Source organism: Budorcas taxicolor, chromosome 13 (assembly GCF_023091745.1).
Source record: "Budorcas taxicolor isolate Tak-1 chromosome 13, Takin1.1, whole genome shotgun sequence".
NCBI classification, from domain to species: domain Eukaryota; kingdom Metazoa; phylum Chordata; class Mammalia; order Artiodactyla; family Bovidae; genus Budorcas; species Budorcas taxicolor.
Genome location: NC_068922.1, coordinates 65,004,436 through 65,020,954, shown reverse-complemented (window position 1 = coordinate 65,020,954; position 16,519 = coordinate 65,004,436). Strand labels below are relative to the sequence as shown.

The 16,519-nt window shown below is 46.8% G+C and overlaps 1 protein-coding gene across 1 annotated transcript in view; it reads right to left on the bottom strand.

The window, feature by feature from the left end:
* The window catches only part of CNBD2 (cyclic nucleotide binding domain containing 2), a 49,993-nt gene extending 33,815 nt beyond the window's left edge, over positions 1–16,178 (bottom strand). The window contains exons 1-4 of the mRNA XM_052651205.1: positions 16,128–16,178; positions 12,451–12,588; positions 9,414–9,467; positions 2,469–2,632 (exon numbers count right to left, since the gene is read on the bottom strand). Of these exons, the coding sequence (XP_052507165.1) occupies positions 2,469–2,632; positions 9,414–9,467; positions 12,451–12,588; positions 16,128–16,178 (407 nt within the window). The remainder of the gene's footprint in view (positions 1–2,468; positions 2,633–9,413; positions 9,468–12,450; positions 12,589–16,127) is intronic.
* Between the last annotated feature and the right edge of the window lie 341 nt (positions 16,179–16,519).

Below are 16,519 nucleotides of genomic sequence, written 5' to 3'. Positions count from 1 at the left end.
GCTTCTCTGGAGCACTGGCTCAGCTGTTGCGGTGTACAGGCTTAACTGTTCCACGGCATGTGGGATCTTCCTGGACCAGGGATCCCACACAGAACAGAGACTGTCCACTGCATTAGCAGGCAGATTCCTAACCACTCAACCACCAGGGAAGTCCAGTCCCTGATTTTACTTTAGGGGAAACACCTTTTCTTGACTCTCAGGCAATCAGAACATCACTGACCAATTGGTGATTCGAGTGAGGTCAATCTGGTTCAGAAAATACTAATCCCAAGGCTCTGACTTAACTGGGAAGAGGTAACTCCTTTTCCCAATGGACTGTACTTGGACAGATGGAAGCTTGGAGCTGTGGCTGTGGTAGCGGGCCGGCTACCATGAAGTGGGAGTCTCAGCCAGAGACCCGCCTTTGCATTCATATTTGCATAAGCTGCAAATATATATGATATATATGAGCCATCAACACATTCCCCTAGGCCGGATTTTCTGTCACTTTCTAGTGGAAGAATCCTGTTTGATCTGTTAACCCCCAGTCTCAGAAATAACAAGCAACCAGCAGAGAGCTTTAATAATCATGACCTCCTGATGTTCACAAAAAACCTGGAGATTTCATAGTATTGTCTTCATTTCCCCCATGGAAATTGTAGGCTCAGGAAGGTTAAGTGGCTTGCCTGAGGTCACACCAAGGCAGATGGGACATTAAATTCCAGAGTTTCTAGGCCTATGATTCTTTTTCTTACTGTGATACAATTCTGCCTGCAATCAAATCTTACAGTTAAGACAGCAGTGATACCCTCCCCTCTCCCCTGAACTGGAGCAAAGAAGATGGTTCCCCCTGCCTGCGATGTCCTGTGTACAACTCCACCTTTCAAATCTACCAGCTCAAACACCACCTCATCTGTCAAACTCCCTTGGCCACGTCAGCTGGAAGGTTATCTCCTTTTCTTGGCTTTTATTATCTGTGAGATGGACCCTGCCTTGGTAATGAAGGGTCCATTTAGTTAGTGGTGGTTATACCCTAGACTGTGACCTCTATAAAGGAAGATAGAACACAAACCTATAGTGAGCTTACATTTAGAGTTTCAAGACAGGTCTTATCTCAAATACTCTACTAGGCTGCCCCCCTGAGGCCACTGAAATTTCTTGGAAATAATGTGGAAATACCACAAAAGCACCTCTCAGGCTTCTCTACGCCAAGGGACTTATTCGGTCCTTTCTTTGTGTCATGGACCAACTGGCAATCTGGTGAATGCTTCACAAAACAATGTTTTAAATGTATAAAGAAAATATAGCAGAATTACAGTTAACAAAAATCTAAGTTTGTGACACAGCAATATATCTGCCTCTTTCTGCAAAACAAGAGCTAGCAACAGACCTAATAACTACCATCTTTTCAAAGATGTGATAAATGTGAATTGGCTTTTGAGAAATCTGCAACATCTTAAATATGTGATAATATCTCTAAGTTCTTTTGGTTTAAAAAATTATATAGTGGTTTGTTACCTACATTCACGACTGAAGGTAATGATAAATTTAAGAGGGTAATGAAAAAAGAGATAATATTTTTTCTTATCCAAGTTCACAGACCCTTCCCCTAGTTGTTGCTACCTGGATGAAGTACACCTCATCTGTGATCTCTTCTGGCTTTTAAGGCCTGAATTTGAGTCTAAGCTCTGCTACTTATTTAGGGGGTGAACTCAGATGAGTCATTCCCCTCACTTTGCCAACAAAGGTCCATCTAGTCAAACCTATAGTTCCCAGTAGTCGGGTGTGAGAGTTGGACTATAAAGAAGGCTGACTGCCAATGAACTGATGCTTTCAAATTGCGGTGCTGGAGAAGACTCTTGAGAGTCCCGTAGACAATGAGGAGATCGAATAGGACAATTCTAAAGGAAATCAACCCGGAATATCCATTGGAAGGACTGATGTTGAAGCTCCAATACTTTGGCCACCTGATTCGAAGAGTTGACTCATTGGAAAAGGCCTGGATGCTGGGAAAGATTGAGGGCAGGAGGAGAAGGGGGTGACAGAGGATGAGATGGTTGGATGACATCGCCGACTCAATGGACATAAGCTTCAGCAAACGCTGGGTGGGAGATAGTGAAGACAGAGAAGCTTGGCATGCTTTAGTCCATGGGGTCGCAAAGAGTCGGACACAACTAAGCCCCTGAAAAACAACAACAACAAATTCCCCCCCACCCACAGCCTTAGTTTTCTCATCTGAAGACAGAGAGAATTGGACCATGTCCTTTCTGAGGCTCTAACTAGCCACACTCAGTGGCTCCTTGATTCTGAGCAGATTCTCAATAAATGGCTGAGATACAGCATGTGAGCATGAAGGTGAAATGACAGCCGGTTTCTCACAGCCGACACCCCACAGAGGGGCTGGTGGACCCAACGTGGCTTTCACAGCTGGGCCCTTCTTGCACGGCCCAGCCCCAGGCCAGGGGCCAAGGGGTGAGCCCCTCACTGACCGTTCAAAGCGCATGACCTTGGCCAGGAGCAGCTGCAGGGGCTCTGAGTAGTTCCGGTAACTGTCCAGAACCTGCAAGAGGTTGCAGAGTGACTGGATCTCGTGCTCTGCCCTCCAAGCGGGCTGCTTCTGCGTGATCTGAATGGCCCTTGGAGGGAAGTGACCCTGGGGGGAGAGAGAGCCAAAGTGATGCAGAGGACCCAGTAGTTGCCCCCAGAGGCTGGTGGGCAACTCCCCACACTCCTGCCCCACCCTTTCCCATTCCCACACAAGAGTGGCTGACATGTGATGAGTGTGCCCTGTGTGCTGGCTATCAGGACAGGCATCTTACACATACCATCTCGCTGCATCTTTGCCCAAAGAAGCATGGCGCAATTATTATCCCCATTTGACAGATGCAGACACTCTGGCAGGACTGTGACCTAGAACTGCTACATGCCAAGGCCTGTGTCCCCAGCTACTGACCAAGAACCGCTGCCATTCACTGACCCCACCAGTCAGTAATAGGGCTCCCTGGGCCCATTCGACATATTGCACGCTTCGGTCAAGGGGGATGTCCCTTGCCTCAGCCTGCACCTCAGCAAGCCTCAGGAGCCTAAGGAACAAAGAGAACTTACAGAGACTCTCAGCTAACCCTCCTAAGCCAGGACTCACGGACCAAGATGCGGGCAGATCCGGGCATTCGCTCGCCACTCCCACCTGCCAGGGAAACAGTGCTGTGATATTTACTTGTATGTATTAGGCTGCACTCGATCTTAGTTGTGATGTGTGGGATCTATTAGTCGCGGCACGTGGAATCTAGTTTTCCCAACCAGGAAGCGAACCCGGGCCCCATGCATCAGGAGCAAGGAGTCTTAGCCACAGGTCCACCAGGGAAGTCCCAGGAGAAAATGTGAACTCCTACCACAGCCTGGGGCCCCACGTGGTCTGCCTCCCTACCTGCTGACTGCCCTCCACCCGTGCCTTCTGCCGCTCTCCTTCTTTCTCTGGTCTCCCCTTGTCTTTTGCCTGTGCCAGGCTCACTCCTGTCTCTCAGGCTTTGCTTGGACTGTTTCCTCTGCCTGGAATGTTCCTCCCCTGGATTTTCACAAGAATATGGCTGCCACTTCCTCCCCTATTCTGCTCTCAGCTCATATGGCGCCACATCTTCAGAGACTCCCTTCTGGATCATCTGAGCTAAAACAGTAGGGCCCCTCCCAGCACTCTGTAAGCTCAGAATCATTTTCTTCAAAGCATTTAATACTTTCTGAAATGATCTTACTCTTTTTTGTTAAAGTAAAAGAAAGTGACAGTCGCTCAGTCATGTCCACCTCTTTGCAACCCCATGACTATACAGCCCATGGAATTCTCCAGGACAGAATACTGGGGTGGGTAGCCTTTCCCTTCTCCAGGGGATCTTCCCAACCAGGGGATCAAACCCTGGTCTCCTGCATTGCAGGTGGATTCTTTACCAGCTGAGCCACAAGGAAAGCCCCCCACTTTTTTTTTCAACCCCATGGCCTGGAGCCTGCCAGGCTCCTCTGTCCATGGAATTCTCCAGGCAAGAGTACCGGAGTGGGTTGCCATGCCTTTCTCCAGGAGATCTTCCCAATTCAGGGATCGAACCTGGGTCTCCTGCATTGCAGGCAGATTCTTTACTGTTTGAGTCACCCAGGAAGCCCCCTTTTCTGTTAAAGTGTACATTATGTCATTTTCCCACCCTAAACACGCACACACAAATCTTGAACTCCATTGTCCAATATGGTAGCCAACAGCCACATGTGGCTATTTAAACTAAATTTAAAAATTAGTCCCGGAATTCTCTGGTGGTCCAATGGTTAAGAATTCACCTTCCAATGCAGGGGACACGAGTTCGATTCCTGGTCCAGGAAGATTCCACATGCCCTGGAGCAACTAAGCCTGTGCGCCACGACTCCTGAGCCCACGCCCTCGAGGCTGTGCTCAGCAGCAAGAGAAGCCACGGCAGTGAGAAGCCCACGCATCGCAACTAGAGAGTAGTCCCCACTTGACTCAACTAGAGAAAGCCCAGGCACAGCAACGAAGACCCAGTGCAGCCAATACATGAATAAATAAAATTAGAATAAAAGAACTAGTCCCTCAGTCCCACTCGTGACAAGTGCTCAGTGGCTACATGAGTCTGCTGACTACTGTACGGGATAACGCAGACTACTAAACATTTCAGTGTCACTGAGAGTTTGATTGAACAAAGGTGTTCTAGAATATAAGCCCCAATATAAACACAATAAAGGACTTCATGGTGGTCCAGTGGTTAACACTTCACCTTCCAATGAACGGGGTACGGATTCAATCCCAGGTCAGAGAGCTAAGATCCCACTCGCCTCGTGGCCAAAAAACAAAAAAGACGCAAAAATACTGTAACAAATTCAACAAAGACTTTAAAAATGGTCCACGTGAAAACCTTTTTAAAAGATAAACACAGCAGTGGCCTCGTCTACCTTGTTTACCACTTTTAGAATGTCTCACCTGTGGTGGACACTTGACGAAATAAATGTTTACAGCAGTAAGGATGAATGCCGGCATCTTACATAACAGTAACTGTCTTGAAGCAAAAGGAAAGTGGGTCACGATGAGAATTCTGGTCATCACACCAGGAGATCGGAAGCCATGCACATCCACTCGGAAAGGTAGTGTAGCATAGTGGTTAAAAGCACACAGGCTTGGGCACCAGATGTTGGGTTTGAACTTGGTCCTGCTACTTCCCAGCCAGCGTTGTGTCCTGGCACAAGTCTCTTCTCCCAGAGACCCAGTTTCCCTGTCTGATAATAACAGAAACTATATGGGCAAACCAGAGTTAATGTCAAGGGCTTACAATGTGCCTGATGCAGAGCAAGGGTTATGGAAGTGTCGCTGTCTCTTTTATGGTCCGAATCCATTCCTTCTTACTATCATTAACCCATTAGGACTTCTATTATAGGGTCTATTTATGGCAAAACACAGATGCCTTTGGCTTCTATGAACCAGGCTCACTTAGGGCCCTAATTCCTCCAGGAAATACTTGTTACCACCCTCAACCCTTGAGACCTCCTTCTGTGGGTTCCTACAGATTGTTACTTAACTTTCTGAGTAAGTTCCATCACCTTAACTCCTATTAGCTGCTTAAGGACAAGTGTGAATGTTATAGTCATCTTTGTTCCTCGTATCCACTCGGGTGGGGCGGGGAGGAGTGGATTGGTTCCAGAACCCCTGTCAATACTAAAATCTGCTGTTGCTCAAGTCCCTCCCTCAATATGGTATAGTATTTGTATGTCCTTCCATATACTTTAAATCACTTCAAGATTACTTAAAATACCTAACGCAATGTAAACCCTACATAAATGTTGTAAATACAATAAATAGTTACTGCCTGCAACTATTTATTCCAATTTTGCTTTTTGGAACTGTCTGGAATTTTCCTTTTCTGAATAGTTTCTACCTATGGTGGGTTGGATCCGAGGATGTGGAACCTGCTACAAAGGGAGCTGACTGTATTCCCCACCACAGACACAGACCAAGGCCTACCTAAGGAGCTCAAAAAAAATATCTGGAATGAAGAAAAGGAAATCACTCAAACACAGCCCTGACTGTTTCTCAAACACCATTTCTCAGCACTGTCAATTTCACTCACTTCAGGCCAGTTATTCCCTCACTGTGGTCCTCTAGCACAGCAGTCCCTAACCTTTTAGGCATCAGGGACTGGTTTTGTGAAAGACATTTTTTTCACAGCCCAGGTCAGGGGGATGGTTCAGGTGATAATGCAAGTAATGAGGACTGATGGGGAGTGGCAGCTGAAGCATCACTTCCTCGCCCACCACTCACCTCCTGTTGTGTGGCCCAGTTCCTAACAGGCCATGGACGGTAGCAGTCCACAACTCTGGGGTTGGGGACTCCTGCTCTAAAATACAGGAAGGATAAAGGAAAATAAGAGGGGCCGTTCATAATCTCAGTGCACAGAATTAGCCATTAACATGTGGCATTTGCACATGTGTGTGTACGTGTGCACTCAGTCGTGTCCGACTCTTTACAACTCCATGGACTCTAGCCCACCAGGCTCCTCTGTCCATGGAATTTTCCAGGCAAGAATACTGGAGTGGTTGCCATTTCCTTCTCCAGGGGATCTTCCCGAGCCGGGGACCAAACTTGCATCTCTTGTATCTCCTGAATTGGCAGGTGGATTCTTTACCACTGTACCACTTGGCATTCTTGCTTCCTGCCTTTTTCCTATGTATAAATAAAATTTTTGAAGCTAACACAATATAATGACTATTTTTCCATTAAAAACCAGAACAATAGATAGTTAAAATCCCCTTGTACCAGGTCACACCTAATCCAGACCTGCTCTCCACCACTGGAATTAATTATTTGTATATGCTATTTTTTATTATATTTGTTTTTCACTCTGCTGGGTCTTCACTGCTGCGAGTGAGTTTTCTCTAGTTGCAGTGAGCAGGGGTTACTCTCTAGGTGCAGTGCGAGGGCTTCTCGTTGAGGCAGCTTTTATCGTTAGGGAGCACGGGCTCGATAGTTGTGGCACACGGGCTTAGTTGTTCCGAGGCATGTGGGATCCTCCCAGATCAGGGATCGAACCCGTGTCTCCTGTATTGGCAGGCAGATTCTTTACCACTGAGCCACCTGGGAAGCCCTATGTATATTATTACAAACTTTTACATGTGCCCACAGAGTACGTATAGAATGATTTTGCTTTTATTTACATAAATATTAAGACTGTTGACATTGTTTATGCAACTTGCCTTTTTTTTACTCAAAACTACGTTTTAGAAATGTGCCTGTTGTTTCCAGCGTCTCACAAATGGTATAATAAATGAGTTTGTGATTCTAAGCCTTGATAATTCTTAAGATTTTTTTGAGAAATTTAGTGTTAGTAGAGTCCTAATATGGACTATACTGAAGTTTAGTTTTCAAGTGTTATCCTGAGAGACAGCTTATATATGTATAAATATGTGTATCAGCTTGACTGATATATACTTTATATACGATTCACCACTGAAAGTGTCCAGATCAATTTTTAATGTATTCAGAGTGGTACAGATATCACTACAATGGATTTTAGAGCCTTTGAATCACCCTAACAAGAAATCTGGTACCCATTACCAGTCACTCAAAGGGCAGGTTGGACAGCATCACCGACTCAAAGGGCACGAGTTTGAGCTAGCTCTGGGAGATGGTGACGGACAGGGAAGCCTGGCGTGCTGCAATCCACGGGGTTGCAAAGAGTCGGACATGACTGAGCAACGTATCAACAACAACAAAAAGGCAGGTTTTTTTTTTTTAAGTGAAGTCGCTCAGTTGTGTCCGACTCTTTGCGACCCCGTGGACTGTAGCCTACCAGGCTTCTCCGTCCATGGGAGTCTCCAGGCAAGAATACTGGACTGGGTTATTCTCCATCTCCGTGCTGGAGAAAGCCAGAGAGGCCTTGCCTATAAGGTCGACTTCCCCTCTGCGTCCTCCTCTCTCCCTCTGCTGCTATGCACGAGACTGCCCGCATCTCTAGAGCTCTGTGGCCCTCAGAAAGACCCCTAGTTTCTCCCATCGGAAGGGCAACACTTGGGTAGTATTTCATGGCCAGCATCAGACACTGGCTGGTCTTGAAATCTGAAGAAACTCAGAATTTGGATGATTTACTGTGCTTCATACATAATGGGACATGAGAAATTGGATTATGCCCAGTGGAGGCAGGCAATAGAAGCCACACCTTGGTTCCGAGGGAGGAGAGGGGAGCAGAGCAATCCAGGTGGTCCTGTACCTGTTAGAAAGCTCCGTGCTCCCTGCTCCTCCTGAGAGGAAAACCAGCATGGCTGCTCCAGGCCAGGGTTGAGTCAGGTCTATGGGGGTGAGAACTTCAGATCTTTCCTATAGAGAAGCCCCTTTAAAGTTGACATTAAATTTCAAATTTTAATTTAATAGCCAGGATTTGTTGGAACATAATAACGCTTGAAATTCGGAGAGCAAATCGCACAGGCCAAGTCACACGATGCTGGCAAAGATGGAAGGCAGGAGGAGAAGGGGACAACAGAGGAGGAGATGGTCGGATGGCATCACTGACTCGATGGGCAGGAGTTTGAGCAAGCTCCAGGAGATGGTGACAGACAGGGAAGCGTGCTACAGGCCACGGGGTCACACAGTCAGACACAACTGAGCGACAGAACAACTGAACAACAAGCACAAAGTCACATGGAGGCATCCCCTCCTCAGGTGGCCACCCAAGCCCAGGTCAAGGACAGGGGTGCCCAGCACCTCTCGGGAAGTCTGGGGAGTTCACACACAGGTCAAGGCTTCTCCCGCCTCACTGGTTATTTCTCCTCTGCCTGCAACTCTCACATCCTCTGCTTCGCCTTCCACTCTTTCCCACTGGTCCAAGCGCAGGAGATCTCCCCTGCTGGTTCGGCTCAGCTATAAAGCAACAGTGAGGACTTTCCTGGTGGTCCAGTGGTTAAGAATCCACCTGACAATGAAGACAACATGGGTTCGACCCCTGGTCGAAGAGAAGATCCCAGATGCCAGGGAGCAACTAAGCCTGCGCACCGCAACTGCAAGTGCCCAGAACCTGTGCTCTGCAAGAGAAGCCACCGCAATGAGAAGCCCACACATTGCAGCCAGAGAACACTCCACGTACAGCCAAAAATCAAATTAAAAAATAATAACAATAATAAAGCAAAACTTTAAAAATAATGAATATTAAATAGAGCAACAATGGGTTCAGGGTGGGGGGTGGGCTCACACTCTTGGGATGCCAGAACTGAAAGGAACCACTGAGAGCAACTATTTCATAGGTGAGGAAGCTAAGTGGCTAGCTCTGGATGGCACACTGGATTGGGAGCAGAACCTGATCTGAACCCAGCGATCCTGATACCCAGCCCACAGCTTCTCTGAGACTATGAGGGAGGAAAAAAAAAATTCCCAGCAGAAGGTCAGAGCTTTCTATACATACCGACTCTGCAACGAAGTCCATAGTATCAAATGTGATTCGGCCTTGTTTCCTCTTCTGGAAAAAACAAAAACAAAAAAAGGAGAGGAAGGAGAATCAGCCAGACTGGTTCTAGAATTTTGCACTGAGACCCTTCTGCATAACTAGACCACCATGCAAGGCAAGCAGCCTTGAGAAACGTCCACCTCTGCTCAAAAGCCCAACTCTGCACAAGACTTGGGCCCAGAACTGACAATATGTTATTATGGAGGCAGAGAGAGTGAGCAGGGGTGGGGAGAGGGAAAGGAGGACAGAGAGGGAGGAAGGGAACCCAAAAGAGGAAACAGCAGCAAAAGAGAAAGGGAGGGAAGTACAGTAAGTCCCCTACATTCCGAGAGCACCTTTGTAAGTCCAGTTTGTTCTAAGTCCAACAAACAGCCTGGAAACCCAACTAACACCATCGGCTGTATAGTACTGTACTGTAATAGGTATGTAATACTTTCCACACAAATAATGCCTAAAAAACAAAAAAAATACAGAAAACATTTTTAATCTGACAGTACAGTATCTTGAAAAGCACAGTAGTACAGTGCAACAGCTGGCACACAGGGGCTGGCATCGAGTGAACAGGCAAGAAGAGTTACCTACTGGAGGAGGAAGAGGAGGTGGGAGATGGTAGAGCTGAAGGGTGTCAGCAGAAAGAGACAGGCCCAGCTGCAGTTTCACTCACATCTGACATTGATGGGATGCACGTATCCATCTTTGAAAGTTCGCAAATTGAAGGTTTGTTTGTAGGGAACTTACTGTATGGAGGGGGAAAGAAAGACTAGAAAGAGGGATAAAAAAAGGAAGGAACAAATGAAGCCTGTCTTCACTAAGTGCCTATAGCAAGCCAGGCACGGCTTATCTTATTCCATTTCATCATCAGGACATAGCAGGTAGCATTGAGCAGTCCCGCTGGGGACTTGCAGTGGGTGAAGGAAGTTGCCCAAGAATCACACAATGAAACGGTCCTGGCCTAAAGGATGGCCAGGAAGAAGAGGTGCAGGAGGTCTTAGGGAAGAAGTAATCCAACCCTATTTCCTAACAGATGCAGGGAGGATGTGGAAAGAGTAGAGAAAGGGGCAGAGAAAGAGGGAAAATGCTATGATGGGGGAGAAGAAGGGAAAACAGGGACAAATAAGGCCCTGACCACCATCCTGTACTACACTAGGGAACGTGAAAGTTGCTCAGTCAAGTCCGACTCTTTGTGACCCCATGGATTATAGTCCATGGAATTCTCCAGGCCAGAATACTCGAGTGGGTAGCCTTTCCCTTCTCCAGGGGATCTTCCCAACCCAGAGATGGAACCCAGGTCTCACGCATCGCAAGCAGATTCTTTACCAGCTGAGCCACACTAGGACCCTCATTCATTTCTCTGAGCACACCTCACTCCTCCCCGAGAGCCCACTTGGATCCCTGTCTTCCCCCTCCATTTATAGTTTGTGCATCCATCTGGTGCTTCTCAGGGAGGCTGATGAAAGAAAGATGTAGTATTCAGAGAGGTCTGGACTCATGTATTTCACTGAAAATTAGTCTATGGCTCTCTGCCTGACACTCCTTCCCAGCCTGCCAGGTTCCCTGCCCGGAAGCTGTATGACCGCCATAGGCTAGCCCATCCGGACAGGGCAACATTGTTGAGTTTAGTCTCGCACTCCCTTGATGACAAGCCTGTCATCTGGTCTTCAGCTTCCAGCTGCCCAGGCATCACCCCAAGACTTCTGGTAACCCAGAGACTCCTGGTCTCCAGGGCCCTTCCCTTCATCACCGTGTGACAGCCTGTACCAGAATGTACCAGAATGTCCTTCCTGAGGTTACGATTCTCCTACTCTATCCCTTCTCATCTCAGGGCAGAATCTAGCTGCAGACTTGTTGGCAGCATAGCATAGCATCTTCAAAACATGTGAATATGAATGAATTTAGATGGGGCAAATCCTTCTCCTCCAGCTGCCCCCGGGTGCTTACTTCCTGCTACACCTTCAACTCAGCCACAGACACAGTTACATTACCTGCTGTCCCCTTAGAACCCAATCTAAGACACTTCCCTGTCCCCCATCACCACCCCTCTGTGACCCTCTCCTTGGCTGCTAGCCTTCAGAAACCATGCTGGGAAATACTTCGGAGGGAATCACCAGATGTAGGCGGGGGAGATGGGGCTGGGTCTAGTCACTTTTGGCAAACAGGACTCTGGGTAGGGTTTGTCCAGGAACTGGATGAAGAAACTTTGGAGCCCTGGATAGTAATGAACACACCTTTGGGGACCCAGAACAACTTAAGAGAAAGGTGATCTCCTTTGAGCCAAAAAGGGCCTCAGGATCCACTGCTGGGATAAAATATCTGAAATTGAGACCTTCTAGAAAATCTAGAAAGCACGGTCACCAGGATAGCCCTGCAAATGTCTCCTTGTCCAGGCAGAGGGACAGGACAGAAGGAAAGAAGGCAGACAAGATGAAGTTGGAAGGGATGCGGGAAACCCTGGCTTCGTTGTGGCTCCCAGGTTTCCTCTGGCCATTTGATCGCCCTTGGAAGGGAGATGGCTCCTTCCCCACTCCTGATGCTTCTCTCCATGTGGAGGGAGTTGTACTAGGAGAACATGATTAGCCCTGCTCCTTTCACATTGAGAGGGAGTAACTTAAAACTCTGTGGTGAATCTGGAAGAAGAAATAGACCACGATCACCCGCACCTCCCTCCCTTCAAGCCCACATTCCGCTATGCCCATCTCTGCTATGAGAGGAGGGCAGGAAAGCCTGCTGCGGCAGTGGAGGCCTGCCTTGGTCCAGCACTGCCCCTGACTGGGGTCGTCGGTAACAGTCTCATTCTGGGGTTTAGCGTTAGGTAACCATCGGGCTTGATGACACCCAATGTAAGTTTCCTCATCAATACAAGTGGCAGCTGGTTCTCCCAGCTGATTCATCCTTTGTCTTCTCTCTCAGTTGATTCAGAACTAGGGCTGGGAAGTGAGGTGCTATTTGTTGGACCCCTTTAAACCCTCTTATAAACCTGCTAAGCTCAGCAGCTTACATCCCAGAAAGAGAAGATAGGGTGCTTTCTGTGGGCAGTCTCAATGATCTGATATTCCCGAAATCCCCTGAGGCCTTGACGGAACATTTTACACACACGGTTCATCATGATGATGTCCATGGAGAGCTGGTACAGACGCTGTGGAAACAAAACAAACACAATCCCTGGAAACCAGCTGATTTCAACAGCCAACAGCAAGCTGGATAGTGCTGAGCAAGGTGAAATGCAACAGGATTAAATGCAGTGCTGCTGCTATAACCATAGCTACATCTTCAGGAAGTTTTCAAGTCTGCTGAAATCCTGTTGGTAGCTTAAAATTGACCAGTATGGGAGTATTTATGCCCTAGAAACTGGCAACTATTATCAATGGGGCATCTCACTCTCCAGGAGCCAGGTGTTGAAACATTCACCAGCCCGGCTTTAATTGGACTTCTGAGAGGGTAACAGGCAGGAAGGCCAGGGGTCTCCAAATGGAGGAAATAGCCTGCAAGTGTCAGACATTTTTATCTCTCTTAAGCTGCAGGAGGAAACAAATCAGTGATATTTTTTCCTTCTCTATACAAATTTAAAAGGAGGTTTCTCTTAAAATTCTGTGTTGCCATAAAGACACCTGGTTTCACTTGAAGTTAACCATTGCCTTTTTCTTATGGAAATATTTAGCTTAAGCTATGCTAATGTACTATGCATTTACCCCAAACTCTGTCTCTGACTTGATAAACCAGTATGTTATACTCCGATATTGTTCCTCTAATCTATGTAAATGAAACTATTTGTATGGTGCTCTGCCCTTCTTCAAGATTCAAGTTAATCCTTTTATGGCCCAAGATAAAGCATTTGGTGCCAAGATTATCCCAAAATACATCTTATGGGTGAGGGGCCTGGTGCCATTCTAAGTTTTGAGACATTCCTTTCTTTCATTAACAGACTGCTGGTGACTATATAACATCCAGCTGAAGACTAGCAGGGGGTGCTCTTTCTGCCCCCTTCTGATGCCTATGTCAGAAGCTTTCTCTATCTCCTTTATACTTTAATAAAACTTTATTACACAAAAGCTCTGAGCGATCAAGCCTCGTCTCTGGCCCCGGATTGAATTCTTCTCCTCTGGGGGCCAAGAATCCCGGCGTCGTGATTCAACAACAACCTTTCACTTCCCTGGTGGCTGAGATGGTAAATTGTCTGTCTACAATGCAAGAGACCTGGGTTCGATCCCTGGGTTGGGAAGATTCCCTGGAGAAGCAAATGGCAACCCACTCCAGGACTCTTGCCTTGAAAATCCCATGGATGGAGGAGCTTGGCGCAGGCTACTGTCCATGGGGTCGCAAAGAGTCAGGCACGACTGAGCGACTTCACTTTCTTTCTTTCACTTTCACTTTGGTCCAATAATGTGCACAAGTAACCACAGGCAGTGAGGGGCGATGGAGAAAGCCTGCATGCTGAACTCAGATGGATCTGAAGGAGATGCAACTTTGTGGGCTCTGAAGAGAGAGGGGCCCTGAGGCAAGGAATGTGGGTGGTCGCTAAAAGACAAGAAGTCAAAGAAATGAATTCCTTCTTTCATCCTCGAGAACCAACACAGACCTGCTAACATCTGGATTTTAATACGTGCCAGACTTCTAGCCTCTCTCAGATAATAAGTGTGTGCTGTGGGTACTTCCCTTGTGATTCAGTGGTTAAGACTCCATGCTTCCACTGCAGGGGCCACGGGTTCTATCCCTGGTCGGGGAACTAAGATCCCACATGCTGCACAGTGCGGCCAAGAAGTGTTGGTCGCTTAGTCGTGTCTGACTCTTTGTGACCCCATGGACTGTATCCTGCCGGGCTCCTCTGTCCACGGGATTCTCCAGCTGAGAATACTGGAGTGGGTTGCCATTCCCTTCAGCCAAAAAATTGAAAATAAATGTGTGTTGTTCTCAGTCACTAAACTGTGGTACAGACCTCAAAAAGAAAACTCATGTAGCACCTAATCCAAGAGAGGCCATCCTGTCTTTCCTCTGGAAGTTGGAGTTGGAGCTGAGAACAAATCTCTCCATCTCAGTGTGAACTGAGGATTAAGGGAGTCTTCTTCTCCCTGGCAAGTAAGCATGGGTAACAGGGAAGCAAGTTCAACACCAAAGAGACAAACCTAGATTATAACACAATCTCCACATCAACTCACCCAGTTTCCTCAAAAAGTCAATCTCGGGAGGAAAAAAATAAAGTATGAGGGATATCCTAGATTAGTAACACTCCAAACAAGGACAAAACATGAACCTTGACTGGCCCCTGGTTCATAACAACAAGCTGTGACAGCTACGTTAGGGACAGATAAGAAAACTACAATCGATAAAAGTCACAGGACTGGACATGGCATTAGTGTGTGTCTATGTCACTGCGGGTAAAACACATAATTCTGAGTGGAAAAAAGGTGAAATGAGCTGCCATGTATGAAGTCACTTTGAAAAATGAGCTGCACACGGCAGCTGCTTATGGATGCACATGTTTGTAATAAAATTGTAACATACAGACAGGAAAGAGACACATCGGCTTCTGGAAAGTGATTGCCAGTGAGAAAGGGAGTGCGACAGTGAGGCACTTTGTCCGTAACAATAATACTTTCTAAAAACATTTATTCTTCTGTTCTGGGTCTTGGTTGCAGCATGCAAACTTAGTTGCACCATGTGGGACCCAGTTCCCTGACCAGGGATTGAATCTAGATCCCTTCATTGGGAGGGTGGATTCTTAGCCACTGACCACAAGGGAAGTCCCAGGAGCTAAACAATTTTAAAAAAAATCACATATCTAAAGGAAATATGGGGGAATGCTTTATCAATACAATTTAATATTTATTGGGAATTCCCTGGTGATCCAGAGGTCAGGACTCTGCACTTTCACTGTGGGCACATGTTTGATCCCTGGTCTGGGAACTAAGATCCCACAAGCTGCATAGTGTGGCCAAAAAAATAATAATGAAAATTTTAAATAAAATTAATATTGATTGAATACAATTGGCCATTGTCAGGCACTATTCTAAGCCTGTTACATGTATTGACTTACTGAACCCTCAACAATAAATCAGCGCAGTAGGTTACTAATGTTATCAGTACCCTTTACAGAAGAGAAAAGAGGCACAGCAAGTCAAGTAACCTGCCGAATACTATTATTAGTCACATGACTAATAGGTGATAAGGATTGGGGGGATTGCTTTGTTTTTAAAGTTTTTTTTTTTTAAGTTGCATCTATTTATTTATTTATTTGGCCGCCCAGCATGGCATGTGGAAACCTAGTTCCCCAACCAAGGATAAGATTCCACGCCCCCTGCACTGGAAGCTCAGAAGTCCCAGTGATAGCGATTTGAACCCAGGAAGTCTGGCTCCAGAGTCTATAAGTTTAATCTATTACCCTACCCTGACACTGGGCATTATTCTCTCTGAATCTCCTAATAGTACGAAGGGCAAGTTCAGAGCAGTTCTCAGGGGCTCCAAGGGCAGCCAATGCCAAGGGCAGAGCAGGCTTGCAGGGCAGGGGTGAGAATTCAGTCTTTCTGAAGCCTAATCTGAAACTCTCTCCTTTGCGAGTCCAACAGGTACAGGGTGGCCTTGTTTATCCAAGGCCACCTCCTATACCTGCATCTCTCTTTTTCAAAATACCTATCTGTTCAATCTTCCACTCTTCCTCCCAGGGCCCTTGACACTCCTCACCAATTTCTTCCTCAGGATCTGCCAGGAATGGGACACCATATATCTATTCATGGTTCCTGAACTGGCAAACGGCACAGCAATCCCTTTGCCTTTCAAGGGTAGGACCACAAATCTCTCCCAAGAATCCAGTTATACTAGAAATCAAAGTTTCCCTCAGTGGCAAGGTAAGAGCTCCTCTCCATTCCTCGTACCCGACCACAGTGGCTGGAAGCCTCGTTCTAACGAATCTATTCTCAGAACCTCCTTATGTCACATTCGAAGATTCTGGAAGGAAGACAGGGTAACGGGAAGTAATCGGAATCTGGGAATCTAACATTTAGTGAGCACTCAGACCCATTATTTCAATTAATCCCCACAACTATTCCAAGGTGACAGGTTTTGTACCCACTCCC